Consider the following 14,925-nt stretch of genomic DNA (forward strand, 5'->3'; position numbering starts at 1 on the left):
AGAATTGGGATTTGAAGATTGGGAAAAAAAATTTATAGAAAAAACATCACATACTTAAACTAAGGAGGGAAGGAATGGGATTCATGCACATTTTGTTATACTCGTTTTAATCTGATGCGGATCTCTTTATTTTTATACTTTTTTTGTTCATTGTAGTCACACATTGTAGATTCAAACTGGCACATTTGTACAGTCATGTATCACTAGGTGTATTATACTATATCCACCCATTTGTCCTTACCTCTGGTAAGATTCGTAGTGTGTATCTCATTTAAATTTTATTTTGTTGGTTTTCAATGTATTCAGTTTGTTATAAAATTCAAATTGGTTGTTCTGGTCATTATGCTAGCATGTTATGAGGTAATAACCATTTTACTCAACATTACTCAGTGTTACTTAATAGTACTCAGTATTACTCAGTATTACCCATGTACTCATTTTAGTCAATATTTTAATCAGAACTTCAAGAAAAAATGTTACTCTAGGATTTTTTTCTTGCTTCCTTCTTGTAACTCTTATGTACCTCCCTTTATTTTATTGAACTCCTTATTGCCATTTCCCCCTCGTTACATATACTATCTGTAGACTCTCTGGTTTCCCAGAAAGTTGGTGGCCAGTGGATATATGTGTTTCAGTCTGTTCTGCACAGGAAGAGCCCCTTTTGAACATCTGTCTAATCGCTGACAGGAGATCATCGAAGAATCGTCGCAAAGCAGAGCGGAAGAAGCACAGCCTCAAAGAGGGGAGTCCACTAGAGGATCTGGCCCTGCTGGAGGCACTGAAGGAATTGGTACAGAACACTGAAAGGTTCAAAGGTATGTTTTCAGGCTCTTGATACCAAGAAAATAGAAAATGGGCACCACAGACAGTTCGGTAGGTAATTGCGGTACAATTTTTCCAGTATTAGGAGAAAAGACAATTTTCAGCAGGAAGGGTCTTTTTAGTTCATGTTGCAGAAACCGCCCTTCGCAGCCAGTGACCTCCAAGCCTCCCTCATTGGTGTCATGTGACTGAGCTATGAGAGGCAAGCGCTTAAGCCAGGATAAAGGGTTGAGTGCCACCGCTTCCTGCCTGGCCCCAGGGGGTTGTTTTTCCTTTTGTAGATATGTTGAATTATTCCAGCATTTGGGAAGAAAGAGGAAAATATGGGAAAAAGCACATTTTTAGTAGTGAGATAGAAATTTTTTGCTTGAGAAACTATGGTATGAGTCTTGCAGTGGAGCTGGGGACAACTCTTCACCTTCTTCTTTCTAGATGAAGTACACCACATTTTAAAGGTGCTCTTCCTCTTTGGGCTTGATGAACAAGGCAGGGACTTACAGAAGGCCTTTGAAAGTGCTCTGCAGCTGATGGAAAAGTCACTTCCAGAAATTTGGACTCTCACTCCCCAGCAGAATTCAGCCACACCTGTAAGTTTTCTCAAAGTTAGCATGCAGTTCTTTCATCATTTCACAGGGTCACACACGCCCTTAAAAGTCAAAGCAAAAATTTAACTATTTTTAAAACATCATATGCCTTAGTTCAATCACCTTAGGTTGGTATCTAAACAGTATAAGAAGTCAGGCGTAGTGACGTACACTTGTAATCTCAGCATTTGGGAGACTGAGACAGGAGGATTGTGGTTCAAGTTCAGACTCAGTTACTTAGGCCCTTTGCAACTCAGTGAGACCCTGTTTCAAAATAAAGAATAAAAAACAGGGCTGGGGTGTAGCTCGGAGGTAGCATGCATCTGGGTTCCATCCCCAGTACCTCAAAAAAAAACAGTATAAGAAGATTTTATATCACTTAGTCAGGGGCTAGTAAAGTGACATTATTTCTCCTTTGTAGATAGAGTAGGTGTCATGGATAAGAAGAGGTCATCCGCGAAGATAGTGAAGTGCAGAGAGGGGAAAGATAGGTTCAGAGTTGGCCTCTCACCTCCCATTTTGAATCATGGATGGGACTGAAACAGCTTTGTTTCTTCAGGAAGTCTCCCATGCTATCATCTGTTCACTTATTGTTTGTATCTCAGCCTACTCTCTTAACCCTCAAGTCTTTTGTGAACAGTTTTAATTTAGATTCAGAAAAGCTGGTATTATTAGTCAGGGTCCAGTAAGGAAAACAAAAATCATACCTGTTACTTCCTTACAGAGAATTATACATTGACTGCTTAAATCAGCATTGAAGAGACTAAAGAGGCAAAAGGGACCACAGAGGTGAATGGGATGCTGAGACAGTACCCAGAGGACTCAGCTTCTACCCCTGCAGCTGAGGCAACAAGGGGAATAGTGGAAAAGCTTCGGGGATTATTGTAACATAGAGGCCTGGGTTTTGTTTTTGTGTTTGTGTAGTACTGAGGATGAAACCCACCCATGCTGAGCTGGTGCTACCACTGACCCTCGCCCCAGCCCCAAGACCTAGCTTCTTGAGCCTCCCAGAAGAGGCTGCTAGCTGGACCTTGTGCCTCCAGGGAGCATGGCGAGGCTGGTTCTCAGTGTACAGAAATTGGGAATGGACAGAAGCTGCTGGGGTAAAAACTAGCAAATTCCTTCCTCTTCCTCCAGCCTTGCACTGTCCCTCTGGGGCCCCCTGTTAGTGGAGCACAACAGGGAGCCAGCGGACAGAGGAATCCCATCCCAGCTTCAACAGAAGAGGGGGTTTTATGCTTAGAGACCAGAGGTGGCAGTCATCTCAGGAAACTTGTGTTTCTGTTTGGTATGATGATGGGCTCCCTTCAGGATATCAGGAGGTGGTTGAAAGTGCTCTCGAAGTAACAGTATTACTTCTAAGAGTGTTCCAGCAGAAACTGCTTGCAGAGATGAGTGGAGCAACCAGAGGGCTGGCCTCTGCCCAGGGGCTTGCTGCAGACACGAAACCCCAAACCCTGGGGAAGTCTTGTGCTTTACCTTTAACCTGGGCACCACATTTGCATTCCACTTGAAAGATACATATACTTTTATTTGTTTTAACATAAAAATGACTATTTCCCAACTCCGAGTATATTCTATGGTCTCTTGTATTTCCCTCCTCTGAGATGTGGCTTCCTCATTGGAAAAGGCTAGGCCTATATCATTGTAGGCTGCCACAGTGTTGTCCTCCCCTCCCCATTTCTGCCCTGTTCTTCTGGGAGAAAGGAGAATTAAAGGTCTAAACTGAAACCTGAGAAACTGGCAAATTAAAATCACAAAGAAGCCTGGCCTGGTAGCTCATGCTTGTAATCCCAGTAATACTTGGGAGGTAGAGACAAGATTTCATAGCCAGTGTCAGCTACTTAGGCCCTCCACAACTTAGTGAGAACCTGTTTCAAAATAAAGAATTAAAAAATAAGGCTAGGGGTACAGCTCAGAGGTAGAATGCCCCTGGGTTCAATCCTCAGTACCACACACAAAAAAGTAAATAAATAAATAAAATCACAAAGAAGCCAGGTATGGTGGGGCATGCCTGTAATCACACTACTGGGAAGGCTGAGTCAGGAAGAATGTAAGTTCCAGGTCAGCTTCAGGAATTTGATTAAGATACTCAGCAACTTAGCAAGATCCAGTTTCAAAATAAAAAGGGCTAGGAGGTAGAATTCCCCTGAGTTTAACCCCCAGTACATTAAAAAAAATTATAAAGAAAAAGAATTACTGTGTCAATATGGTACTAAAAGAAGTGGTGGGCAATTTACTGCTGCTAGAGGTTTGGCCTTTGGTTTTTGCAGTTGTCAGAAATATAAGATAATCTTTGCTGATATATTCTGTTTACTACTTAGGTTCTAGGTCCCAGTTCTACTGCAAACAGTATCATGGCCTCTTATCAACAGCAGAAGACGTCTACTCCTGTTCTGGGTTAGTATCCCTTTCTTATAAATTATCACAGTTCTGAGCATTGAGTATTGGCTTCAGTTCCCCTCCATTTTAAGACTATATCTTTAGTAATGGAAAATCAACGTGACATTAAATGTATACTTTTTATAAATATTTAGTGACGTTGGCCTATACTTGTTCATACACATCACAGTTACAGTTTGAATCTAAACAGTCTGCATTTGCATATACATTTGAAAGCTTGTTCTGAATCGTTTTTGGCTCTTGGAAGTTAAGCCCTATATCTTGGAGATATTTTTATAATAGTTGTTTATGCAGTACTAGATCATTTTATCACTTTTAATGATTGACTATATTTTGAAGGCAAATCCAAAGAATATTAGTATTTATATTTTCTATTATACCAAAAATGTCTTATTTGTTGGCAGATGGTGATTCTCAATCAGATTATATATTTTTAAAAGTTACAAGCCCAAAAGCTTTTGTTTTGAAGGTTGGCTAGAAACTTTTGAGATACATTTGGTGCCTGGGTATTTGCCCTTCAGGTGAATCATTCAACTGTACCAACCCTCTCTTAGTTTTGAAAAGTTGGTGATAAGTTCTAAGCTAATTGGCAGTTTTTCTGTTCTTGTTTGCATTTTGTATCACGTAATAGCAACATTCTGAAATTTTGTCGCTGCAGTGTGATAGCATTTGATGACACTTGAAGTAGCCTTTGCGGATTGAGATTAAATTTAACTTTGGCAACCTGGGTTGCTTCCATCCAAATGGAACCTGTACATCTGCACAGTAACTGTGGTAGCCCAGCTCCCTCGCTCCTGGTGCTTGCCAGCCTGCTTTTTCCAACATATACACTTATTTCTGTGATGCTAAAAATTCATCTGGGACCGGAGGTGATTTGTAATTGTTTAGTTTACATAGTTCATCTCTGTTCCTTGCTATTGACGCGAGGCTGGCCTCAGGACAGGTCCAGTCACACCTTCCCCTGGATATTCTAAATGGCTTCCCCACATCAAAGAGCACTTCCATTTTCCAACTAAATCTTAAAGACACTTTGTAATATTGGAGGGCTCTTCATCATCTGCACGTTTATGATCAATGTCCTGTGGTTACAGGGTTGTATTAGAAAAAGTAGGCTGTCAGCCAGGCATGGTGGCACACATCTGTAATCCTAGTACTTAGGAGGTTGAGACAGGAGGATTGCGGGTTGGAAGTCATTCTCTGCAATTTAGCAAGGCGCTCAGCAACTTAGCAAGACCCTGTATCTAATTAAAAACTACAATAGAAAGCTGAGCATGGTGGCGCAAGCTTGCAATCCCAGTACTTGTCAGGCTGAGACAGGAGGATTGCAAGTTTATGGCCAATGTTGGCTACTTAATGAGGCCCTCTGCAACATAGTGAGACCCTGTTTCAAAATAAATTTAAAAAAGGGCTGAGGGTGTAGTTTGGATATAAAATGCACTTGAGTTCAATCCATTACTACAAAAAAATTGTTTTGAATTTTATATATAGTAAAAGATGTAGCATTTAGCATACAATTTGATGAGTTTTAGAAAGCATATATTGCCGTGTACCCACAACCAGTGCAGTCCCTCTTCTTGGGCAGGGCCTCCAGGATGTGATGGTCTTCTTGTAGCTTATAAAACTTAGTTACCTAGATTGTTTAGTGCAGAGAGGCTGCTTCAGAGCTCCCACCAGCAAGAGAATGTGCCTGTCATAATTTCCATTTCTTTCTTACCTTTAGATGCTGATATTTTTCTACCGCCAAAAATGGACAGAAGAACCCAGTGGAAACTGAGACTGCTGGAGTGACTGAGGGGAGCTAGGAGGGTGCCAACAGAGAAGACTGTTCCGCTCGTGCCTAGCTGCCCCCCCTGCTCCTCGAAGCCTGGCAGCTGAGACCTGGGAGGTGTGCGGGCCTGCCTTCACACATCACCCAGAGCTACAGTGTGCACCAGGCCTCGGCAGACACCAGGCGGTTCTGTTTGGGGGGGTATACATTTTAATCATTAGCAAAACTTCAAGCTTTAGCTAGTATATCACATTATTTTCTAGAATCTTTGCTATTTAGTGCTCTGTGAGATGATTATTTATTGTAAATGATTATTATTTATGGTAATCATGGAATCGGGACTCATTCCCAGCCACAGGTCTGATTCTTATTGGGACCTTGGACAAGTCACATAACTGATGTGTCCCTCCATGCTTGTCTGTTAATAGGGAGTGATGTTTCAAGGCTTCTACCTCAAAAACATGAAGGCAAGTAAAACAATGTAACAATACATATAAATAACAGATTACTAGTCTTACCAATAGTCAGATGTCATCAGTTTACTAGCGTCTCTTTGCTTTAAAGCGTAATAAAAGCCGGGCTGGTGGCGCATGCTTGTTATCCTAGCATTTGGGAGGTTGAGACCAGAGGATCGCATTTTCGTGGACAGCTGCAGCTACTTAGGCTCTTTGCAACTCAGTGAGACCCTGTTTCAAAACAGAGAATAAAAAATAGGTCTGGGGTATAGCTCAAGGTACTGGGTTCCATCCCCAGTACTGCAAAAAAAAAAAAAAAAAAAAAGCGTAATAAAAAGTCAAATGAATTGTCTTAAGTTATATGCTTCTAGTTTTAATTATTATTATATGCTTCCAGTTTTCATTGAACCAAGCCTTCTGGTTACTTTGTTATGTGGACTATTTTATCACTTGTGTATTTTCTGCTAGAGAATCAACAAGGTTAGAGCTGGAACAAATCAGAATTTCTGAAACAGCACCATTGGTTTGAGTGAGCAGTACCTGTCATGTGGCATGCGTGGTTGAAAATTCTTTATTCTCCAAATAACTCCTCTAACTGAAATGCTTTTGTCAGTGTTGAGGCTGTTTCATTTTTTTTCTTCCCTTTTTCATTTTCATTACTCAATCATCTGTTATCCAAGAGTGCTGTAAGACAAAAGAATATTCTAAACAAAAGCACGGATAGAATTTAATAAAGTAGACATGAAATGTTAGTTTACATTAACCACTTTAAAAGGAAAGTAAACAAAACCCAGAATAAGTCTAATGTCTTTCCGAGTTTCAGGGCAGAGAATTTCAAAAGCATTTAGTGGTACACGCATATCCATGTTTAGTAGTACAATTCAGAATGGCCAAATTATGGAGCTAGTCTGGGTGTCTGTCAGGAGGTGAATGGATAATGAACCTACGGTATAACAGAATTTTACTTAGCCATAAAGAGCAAAAGGATTTCATTTGCAGGAAAATGGGTGGCGCTAGTGAGTACTATGCCAAGTTTGAGATTCGCCTGTCTCAGAAGTGAAGGGTAGTATGTTTTAGCTCATGTGGAAGCTGGAGAGAAATTAGGGAACAAAAGAGACTTCAAATAAAAGAGATTCACTCATTTTTATGATGTGTAACTGACCTCTGCTTCATTCAGTTTCTCAAAAGAACTTTCAGTTATTTTCTTTGGAAAAATGGGAATATTTTCTCTTTTTGACAAGTCTAGAAAAACCCCAGTTTATTTTGTGACTAATCTTGGGTCGAGTTAAAGATTCCTCCTGTGTTTTAGTACCAGACTTTCATTATCCTGTACAAAATAGTAGGAAATGCTGTTGCTGATCCTTGGAATCTAGCTCTACCCCACGTAGTAACTTTGGAAGATTTTCCTTACTCTAGTAGAATGCTAACTATAGAACCTAGGAGTATTTGCTGTAGAATTCAACTTTTTTGTATATTTGAACATTTTCACAATAAATATAAAAAGGAAATACCTTGCACTGGGGAAATCTATTCTTTCTTTCTTTTTTTTTTTTTTTTTTGCGGTACTGAGAATGGAACTCGGGCGTTCTACCTCCAAGCTACACCCCCATCCCTATTTTGTATTCTTTATTTTGAAACAAGGTCTCACTGAGTTGCAAAGGGCCTCACTAAGTAGTTGAGACTGTCTGCGAACCATGATCCTCCAGTCTCAGCCTCCCAAATGCTGGGATTACAAGCGTGCGCCACCACACCCAGCTGAGAAATCTACTCTTTAACTCATACCCAAAATGGATTTGCTGTAACTAGATATCCAACTTTGTGTTTTGTGATTACTATTTGGAATGGGTTAATGAACATGGTAACTTACATAGCATTTTAATATATTACAGTGCTTGAGTGCTTTGGGTGATAATAAAGTGACCCATACCAATAGACTAGAAGTAGAAGTAAATGTATCTGTTGTTAATAGTGTAGGTTGTCATTGGATGCTTAATTTCTTCAAAATAATATATTGTGGCAGGAAAGAATTTATGTGAATGCAGATTACTGTCAGTTACTGTCCTATCTGAGCAGGATTGAATTTTGGTCATTTTGAGAAGCAACAGGGTTTCCAGATTGAAGGCAAAGCCACAGGGAATCCACAGGGAAGAAACGGAGCATATGGAGAAAGAAGAAACTCGTGTAAGTGATGGGAGCTTCACTTGAGAGGATTTTGTTGAGTTTTAGAAGAGACCACACACTCTTTCCCCAGATTTGTACTCTCTCAAAGCAGGTTTATGCTACAGTAAGCCGAAGTCTTCAGTTACTTTCTCGGCGCCGTTGAGTCAGATAGCTTTGCTCAGATCTTCAAACATCTGGAGGGAGCTGGCGGAGGGTGGTCTCCAATCAAAGTGGATTTCAGAGTCACACATTTTTTTAAAACACTGAGGCAGTAGCTAATGTTTTCATTGTGTCTTTATGAGTATAGGTTGGTATAATTTCTTAGCACTGGCACAAGTTTAAAAATAAATTTCTATTTATTTTTAAATAGAAATATATACACACACACATATATATACTGACATACATGTAGATGTGTAAGAAATTTTTTATATCCATAACTGGTAGATCTTTTGAAAAATAAATAGAACTGTCCATTCTTAGTAATTTAAGGAGCCTGCAAATTTGAGAAGCATAATTAGATTTTCCTCCTCGTGTGCCAGTACTAAACACGACACATGCCATCTGCAAGAGTCCTCGGCAGTCTCTAGGTGTCCATCCTTTCCTGCTGTATGTGTTGGGCCAGGGTGACGATGGAAATTTTAGATGCTGGGTAACTGTAAATGTCTTCAAAGGTTGTAGACAAGCTCCCTTCTGAATGCTGCGTGTGTGCATACGTGGCTAAGGAGCATAGTAAGAGACTTTGGGCCTTCTGTGTAAGAAGTGGAAGTCTTCAGGATACTAGCCAGCTATTATGAGCTCCTCTTGGAGGCCATATACTGGTATTTAGGTGTTTCTCTCTGATTTTAAATCAGCTATGTGAGGTACTGTTATCAGTAAGCAGTACCATAGAACCTGCAGGGCCTAGGAGGGGCTCCCTTAGCTACTAAAGATCTGTATGTTTCTCAGCTGGATATGAATAACCAGTACAGGACAGCCTCCCATAAACCCACACCATCAGACCTAGAACCTGCAGCCTTCACCTCAGACTCTACAACGATATACAGGCTGATAGAGAATCTGGATTGTTATCCATAAAATGACTGTGGCTTGCATCCTCAACCTCATTACTGTTCACTGAAGGGTAAGTCTTACTCCAGTTATTTTAAAAGGGAGATCTATTTTCTAAAGAGTTGCCCCTTTAAGACACATGCACATACCTTGCTCATAATATATAGCCTTCGGTGGTCAGATACCATAATGGCTTAATAAGAATTGGTATTGAGGTATACATGTCTACTGGAATTAAAAGAAGGTACAGTTAAAGCCAGGGTCCAGTACCGCTGCTAGCAATTTCCAAGCCGTCAGAGTTGCTGGTTTTATATGAGATACACACTGCTGCTTTGTGGGAGATTAAACTTTTTGTATGTGTGTGATACTGGGGGTAGAACCCAGGAGCAATCTACCTCCGAGCTACACCCCCAGCCCTATTTAATTCTTTATTTTTGAAATTGGGTCTCACTGAGTTGCAAAGGGCCTCACCAAGTAGATGAGGTTGGCTGTGAACCCTGATCCTCCTGTCTCAGCCTCCCAAATACTGGGATTACAGGCGTGGTCTTGAAGATTGAACTTTTACAAAATACTTTCTACTGGTGCTTATGGAAAAGGAGCCTTCCATAACCCTTCCCAAGCCGATTTTAACAATAAAGTGGTCTCTACAGTGGGGAGTACCCACTATATGGACAGGATAATTTTAGGACCAGTTTCTCCCAAGATAAAAATATTTTGCCAATCAATATAACATACTCCATCTTCCCCCTTCCCTTTTATTTTTACAAATTCATATTTTAAGGCTGACACTGCATATATGAAGTTGTTCTTAAATCAGGAAATAAAGAAACAAGCTCGAGGGAAATATGAGGAGTGTTTAATGATAACAGTGACGAATGTGCTGGCTCAGCTTCCAATGTGGAGGACGGGTGCCTGCCTATAAAGCTGACATACCACCACGGCAGCCATGCCTGTTCCAAGCTCAGAAGCACCTTCTGTAGAGGAAGAAAGGTCCGTGTTCCTCATACTCAAAGCGGTGGACCCACAATGGCTGGAAACCCTGAAGCGAGGCCAGGATAGAGCCGCCGGTCCACACCGCAGTGTCTCTCTCAGGCAGCACGTTTATGTGTGGCGAGTCATTGGGACACATGCTGCTCAGCTCCTTCTGCATGCGGTTAGGAAAACCACTGAGCATAGTGCTGCCCCCACAGAGCAGGATATTCCCCATGAGGTCCCGCTTGAGGGCGATGTCACACTTGTTCAGGCAGGACACGGTCTGGGTGTGGAGGCCCAGCTGCATGGACTTGATCAGAGATGGCTTGAATAACATCTCAGAGCAGAGGAACCTTTCCTGGCACAGCTGTATCTCCTTCCCATCAGGCAGAGTATACTGAATCTCATGCTCGGTGGCAGGGACTTTCTTTTCTTCAATGGGGTCCAGGGCCACAAAGCAGCATTTTATCTTGATGTCCTCCACGATGTTCATCTGGTCCTCGGTGAAGTGTTTCCCTGAATTATTCAACAGGCTCATCAGGTAGGTTGACAGGTCAGAGCCTGCATAGTCTAGCCTTCCAGTGATGCTGGGCAAAGGATAACCCTCATAGATAGGGACCACATAGGACACACCGTGGCCAACCTCCACCACCAGGCCGGAGGTCCTTCCGTAGGAGTACATGGACAGGCGGGACTGGTAGGCAATGTGCATTGCGGGTGTGTTGAAGGTCTCAAACAGCATCTCGGCATACTTTTCTCTGTTGGTGTGTGGGCTCAGCGGAGGGTCTGAAACCAAGACCGCATGCTCCTCGGGGGAGATCTTCATCTCCTGACGGAAGAGGTACTCCCAGATATCTTGCACTGTGTCCCAGTCCACGATGATCCCATGTTGCAGAGGATTAACTAGCTTGAGACGAACCTCTGGTTTGAGCAGCTCCTGCCCCACGAATGTCTCCTTGCGATTATCCCCAGTCTTGGCAGTCTCCATGTAGGGCTTGCCCACCGTCGTTGAGATCTTGTGGGAGGGCTTTGGCAGGCCAGCAAAGCCACATTTACAGTAGCCAGTGCCAAGGTCTACAACCACAGCTTTGGTCACCTCCAGCTTGGCCCTCTCCTTGGGCACTGTTGATTTGGTAGAATCTTCTGGCTCGGCACTGTTACGGCCGACCCACACAGCCCGCTTTGCAGGGCCGTCCTTTAAGGAGGCAGTCTGGAGGACCTGTGTGTGCGGGCATCCAGCCTGGTCACCTGCTTTCTTGGCAGGCCCATCCCCTATGTTTGCTGCCTGTGGAGCAAACATACTGTCCAGAGCCATACTGCTCTCAGCAAGCTCCTCAATCCCGCTGGCTTCAAGGCCTGAAAGGCCTGCATGAGAGGGCAACTTGAGAATGTTCCCAACAATGACATCAGGGATTGTGACATCATCCAGTAATCCAGGCCTTTCCAGATATTGGGGACTGTTGTCCTGAGGACATTTGAGATGCTGTTTTAGAAATGACTCCTCCTTTTCTAAATTTGTGATAAACTGATTATTCATTCAGTGAAGATTAACTGAGTCCCTGCAACATGCAAGATAGCAGTGTGTGTGGGGGGGGAGACGATCTGCCATGGTAGGGTTTATATTGTTGACTGGGGTTAGGGGGAAACAGACCATAAATAAGTGCTAAGCAAAACAAATACCTGTTAGAATGTGTTTAGAATGAAGGCGGAGCAGGACAAGGCAAGCTGCAGTGCCAGTGTGGCCTGGGCAGTGGCCCTGAGGTGGTGGCAGTTGTGTGAGGACTTGAAAGAGGCGAGGGATGAGCCTGGAGTTGGGGAGCAGCCCGGATGGAGGATGATCAGGATGCAGCCAGATCCAGCTGTGACCCATGGTCGTGTCTAAGCTTCTGGAACAGGGTCACATTGTGTATTGCCTATGGCGGGTTTGGCGGTAGAACAGCAGAACTGAGTGCGGCAAAGACTACGACCCACAAAGGCTGGATGACAGTGGGGCCAGTGAGGCTCACGGGTGCGCAGCTCCCCCAAGGGTTTCCAGCCAGGAGTGGCCCAGCTCTCCTCCAAGGGCCTCCTCCCAGGGCCTGCGGACAGGCCTTGATGGTGCCAGCCTGCATCGTGGAGGCTGCTCGGACACTGGCTCACATGCCACCTCTGAGGCTGGACACCTGGGCGCTGATGCCCCTCATACTCAGGACACCCAGAATCCAATCTTAAGCACACCTTGGACTCACCCTCACCTCCAGCCCTGTGCTCTTCATAAACAGGCAGATGCTAACCAGGCATGGAGGCTCATGCTTGTAATCCCAGTACTTGGGAGGTTGAGACATAAGGATTGCAGGCCAGCCTCAGCGATTTACGAAGACCCTCAGCAAAACCCTGTTTCCAAATTTAAAAAATTGGATTGGGGTGTAGCTGAAAGGTAGTCCACTGGGTTCCATCTCCAGAATCCCCCCCTCCCCTAAAAGAGAGGTAGACGCTGCAGTGATGGCATTCTCCTTTGGGGAGGTGCCAGGATGCCTGACCCTTTGGGGTGTGAGAACAGTAAGGACCAAGTGCGGCTCATGAGCTTTGCTACTGGTGGGGGCAGTGAATGGGAAAGAACTCAGGACCCTCAAGCTCCTTCAGGAGACCGGATGAGCTTGAGTTAAAGTCTAATCACTTCAAGGGCAGTTTATTCTTAGGCGAGTCATATGAATGCTGAACCTCTTATTTATTCAGCCCTGGCTACCTCCCGAGAGTCTGCAAAATAACCTGAGTACCTGCCTGGCTTTGTGAAGGGGCTAAAATGTTGGTCACCATCTCTGCCAAGGAGCAGAGGAAGAAAAGATGTTGTCAGTAGACAGGGCTGCCTAGGCAGGGGGATGTTACAGGATCGAGCAGAAACCCTGGAGCCTTCGGTGTATTTGGGTTTCTAAAACTGCCGGCCACCTGCTCCAGCCGGGAGCAGACCCATTAGGGGGCCAGGGGTGGCCGCTGACCAGTAGCCCTCCCTGTGGCTGCCGAATGGACCGGCCCGGTGACGTCACAATCCGAGGTGGTTGCCCAGCCGCGGCCGAGGTGGGCTCATTCCTCCCCGAGGAGCCGTGGGATGTGGATGTGAGTCAGGAGGGACGATGGCGACGAGGAGCAGCCCCAGCCCCATGCCCGTGGGCGCGGCCCAGGGCGACCCTGGAGAGGCCGGAGCCCTGCCAGGCCCCGAGGCCGGCGTCCGGGACGCGAGCGCGGCCGCCCAGCTCAAGACGAAGCCCAAGAAGGTGCGCAAGATCAAGGCCCTCATCATCGACCTGGGCTCCCAGTACTGCAAGTGCGGCTACGCGGGCGAGCCGCGGCCCACCTACTTCATCTCCTCCACCGTGGGCAAGCGCAGCCCCGAGGCGGCGGCCGACGCCGGCGACACCCGCAAGGAGACCTTCGTGGGCCACGAGCTGCTCAACATGGAGGCGCCGCTGAAGCTGGTGAACCCGCTGAAGCACGGCGTCGTGGTGGACTGGGACTGCGTGCAGAGCATCTGGGAGTACATCTTCCACACGGCCATGAAGATCCCGCCCGAGGAGCACGCCGTGCTGGTGTCCGATCCGCCGCTCAGCCCGGCCAGCAACCGCGAGAAGTATGCCGAGCTGCTGTTCGAGGCCTTCGGCATCCCGGCCATGCACGTGACGTCCCAGGCGTTGCTGTCCATCTACTCGTACGGCAAGACCTCGGGGCTGGTGCTGGAGAGCGGCCACGGCGTCTCGCACGCGGTGCCCATCTCCGAGGGCGACGTGCTGCCCGGCCTGACCAGCCGTGCCGCCTACGCGGGCAGCGACCTCACCAACTACCTAATGCAGCTGCTCAACGAGGCGGGCCACCCGTTCACGGACGACCACCTGCACATCGTGGAGCACATCAAGAAGAAGTGCTGCTACGCCGCGCTGCTGCCCGAGGAGGAGCGCGGCCTGAGCCTGGAGGACCTGCGCGTGGACTACGAGCTCCCGGACGGCAAGGTCATCACCATCGGCCAGGAGCGCTTCCGCTGCTCCGAGGTGCTCTTCAAGCCCTCGCTGGTGGGCTCCTGCGAGCCCGGCCTCCCCGAGCTCACGGCCGCCTGCCTGGGCCGCTGCCAGGACACCGGCTTCAAGGAGGAGATGGCGGCCAACGTGCTGCTGTGCGGGGGCTGCACCATGCTGGACGGCTTCCCCGAGCGCTTCCAGCGGGAGCTCAGCCTGCTCTGCCCGCGGGACAGCCCCACCGTGGCCGCCTCGCCCGAGAGGAAGACCTCCGTGTGGACCGGCGGCTCCATCCTGGCCTCGCTGCAGGCCTTCCAGCAGCTCTGGGTCAGCAAGGAGGAGTTCGAGGAGCGGGGCAGCTCGGCCATCTACAGCAAGTGCTGAGGGGCAGGCCCCCAGGCCGCGCTATACAGTTCAGAATTTCACATAAAAGTTTAGCGATGTAAAGGCTCGCGTCTGGTGTGCATTTCTTGGTCTAATCTGACTGTAGGCGGTGGTGGGGAGGGGGGCTGAGAGGCATCAGCTTCGCTGGCTCTGCTGGGTGTCCAAGGCAGGGGTGGGGAGCAGGGGACAACCCTTTCGTTTCTGGTCCTGCCTCCTCTGTCCACCTCCTGAGGTGGAGATCATCTCAGAGCATAGCATCCTTCTCTATCTCCTTCAGGACACTTGACTTGCTCAGCCACCAGCCAAGGGGAAGTGTTGCTCTGAGAGATCAAACCACGTGGTTA

At 46.2% G+C, this 14,925-nt stretch overlaps 3 protein-coding genes across 3 annotated transcripts in view; 2 read left to right on the forward strand and 1 right to left on the reverse strand.

Annotated features, from left to right (window-relative positions):
* Nucleotides 1-5,597, forward strand: part of ELP1 (elongator acetyltransferase complex subunit 1) — a gene marked incomplete at its 3' end in the record, with an annotated part of 55,251 nt that extends 49,654 nt beyond the window's left edge. The window contains exons 33-36 of the mRNA XM_080709079.1: nt 688-815; nt 1,255-1,409; nt 3,731-3,806; nt 5,530-5,597. Of these exons, the coding sequence (XP_080565205.1) occupies nt 688-815; nt 1,255-1,409; nt 3,731-3,806; nt 5,530-5,597 (427 nt within the window). The remainder of the gene's footprint in view (nt 1-687; nt 816-1,254; nt 1,410-3,730; nt 3,807-5,529) is intronic.
* Nucleotides 5,598-10,203: 4,606 nt separating this feature from the next.
* ACTL7A (actin like 7A) lies at nt 10,204-11,636 on the reverse strand (the record flags this gene model as incomplete). The annotated part of the gene is made up of 1 exon (XM_080709253.1): nt 10,204-11,636. Exon 1 carries the CDS (start codon nt 11,527-11,529, stop codon nt 10,204-10,206), a length of 1,326 nt encoding a protein of 441 aa, XP_080565379.1. The 5' UTR covers nt 11,530-11,636.
* A 1,688-nt stretch (nt 11,637-13,324) lies between these two features.
* Nucleotides 13,325-14,581, forward strand: ACTL7B (actin like 7B; the record flags this gene model as incomplete). The annotated part of the gene is made up of 1 exon (XM_080709368.1): nt 13,325-14,581. The coding sequence occupies one exon, from the start codon at nt 13,325-13,327 to the stop codon at nt 14,579-14,581; it is 1,257 nt and encodes a 418-aa protein (XP_080565494.1).
* Nucleotides 14,582-14,925: the final 344 nt, after the last annotated feature.

Source organism: Muscardinus avellanarius (genome assembly GCF_963383645.1).
Source record: "Muscardinus avellanarius genome assembly, chromosome: 13".
Lineage (NCBI taxonomy): Eukaryota > Metazoa > Chordata > Mammalia > Rodentia > Gliridae > Muscardinus > Muscardinus avellanarius.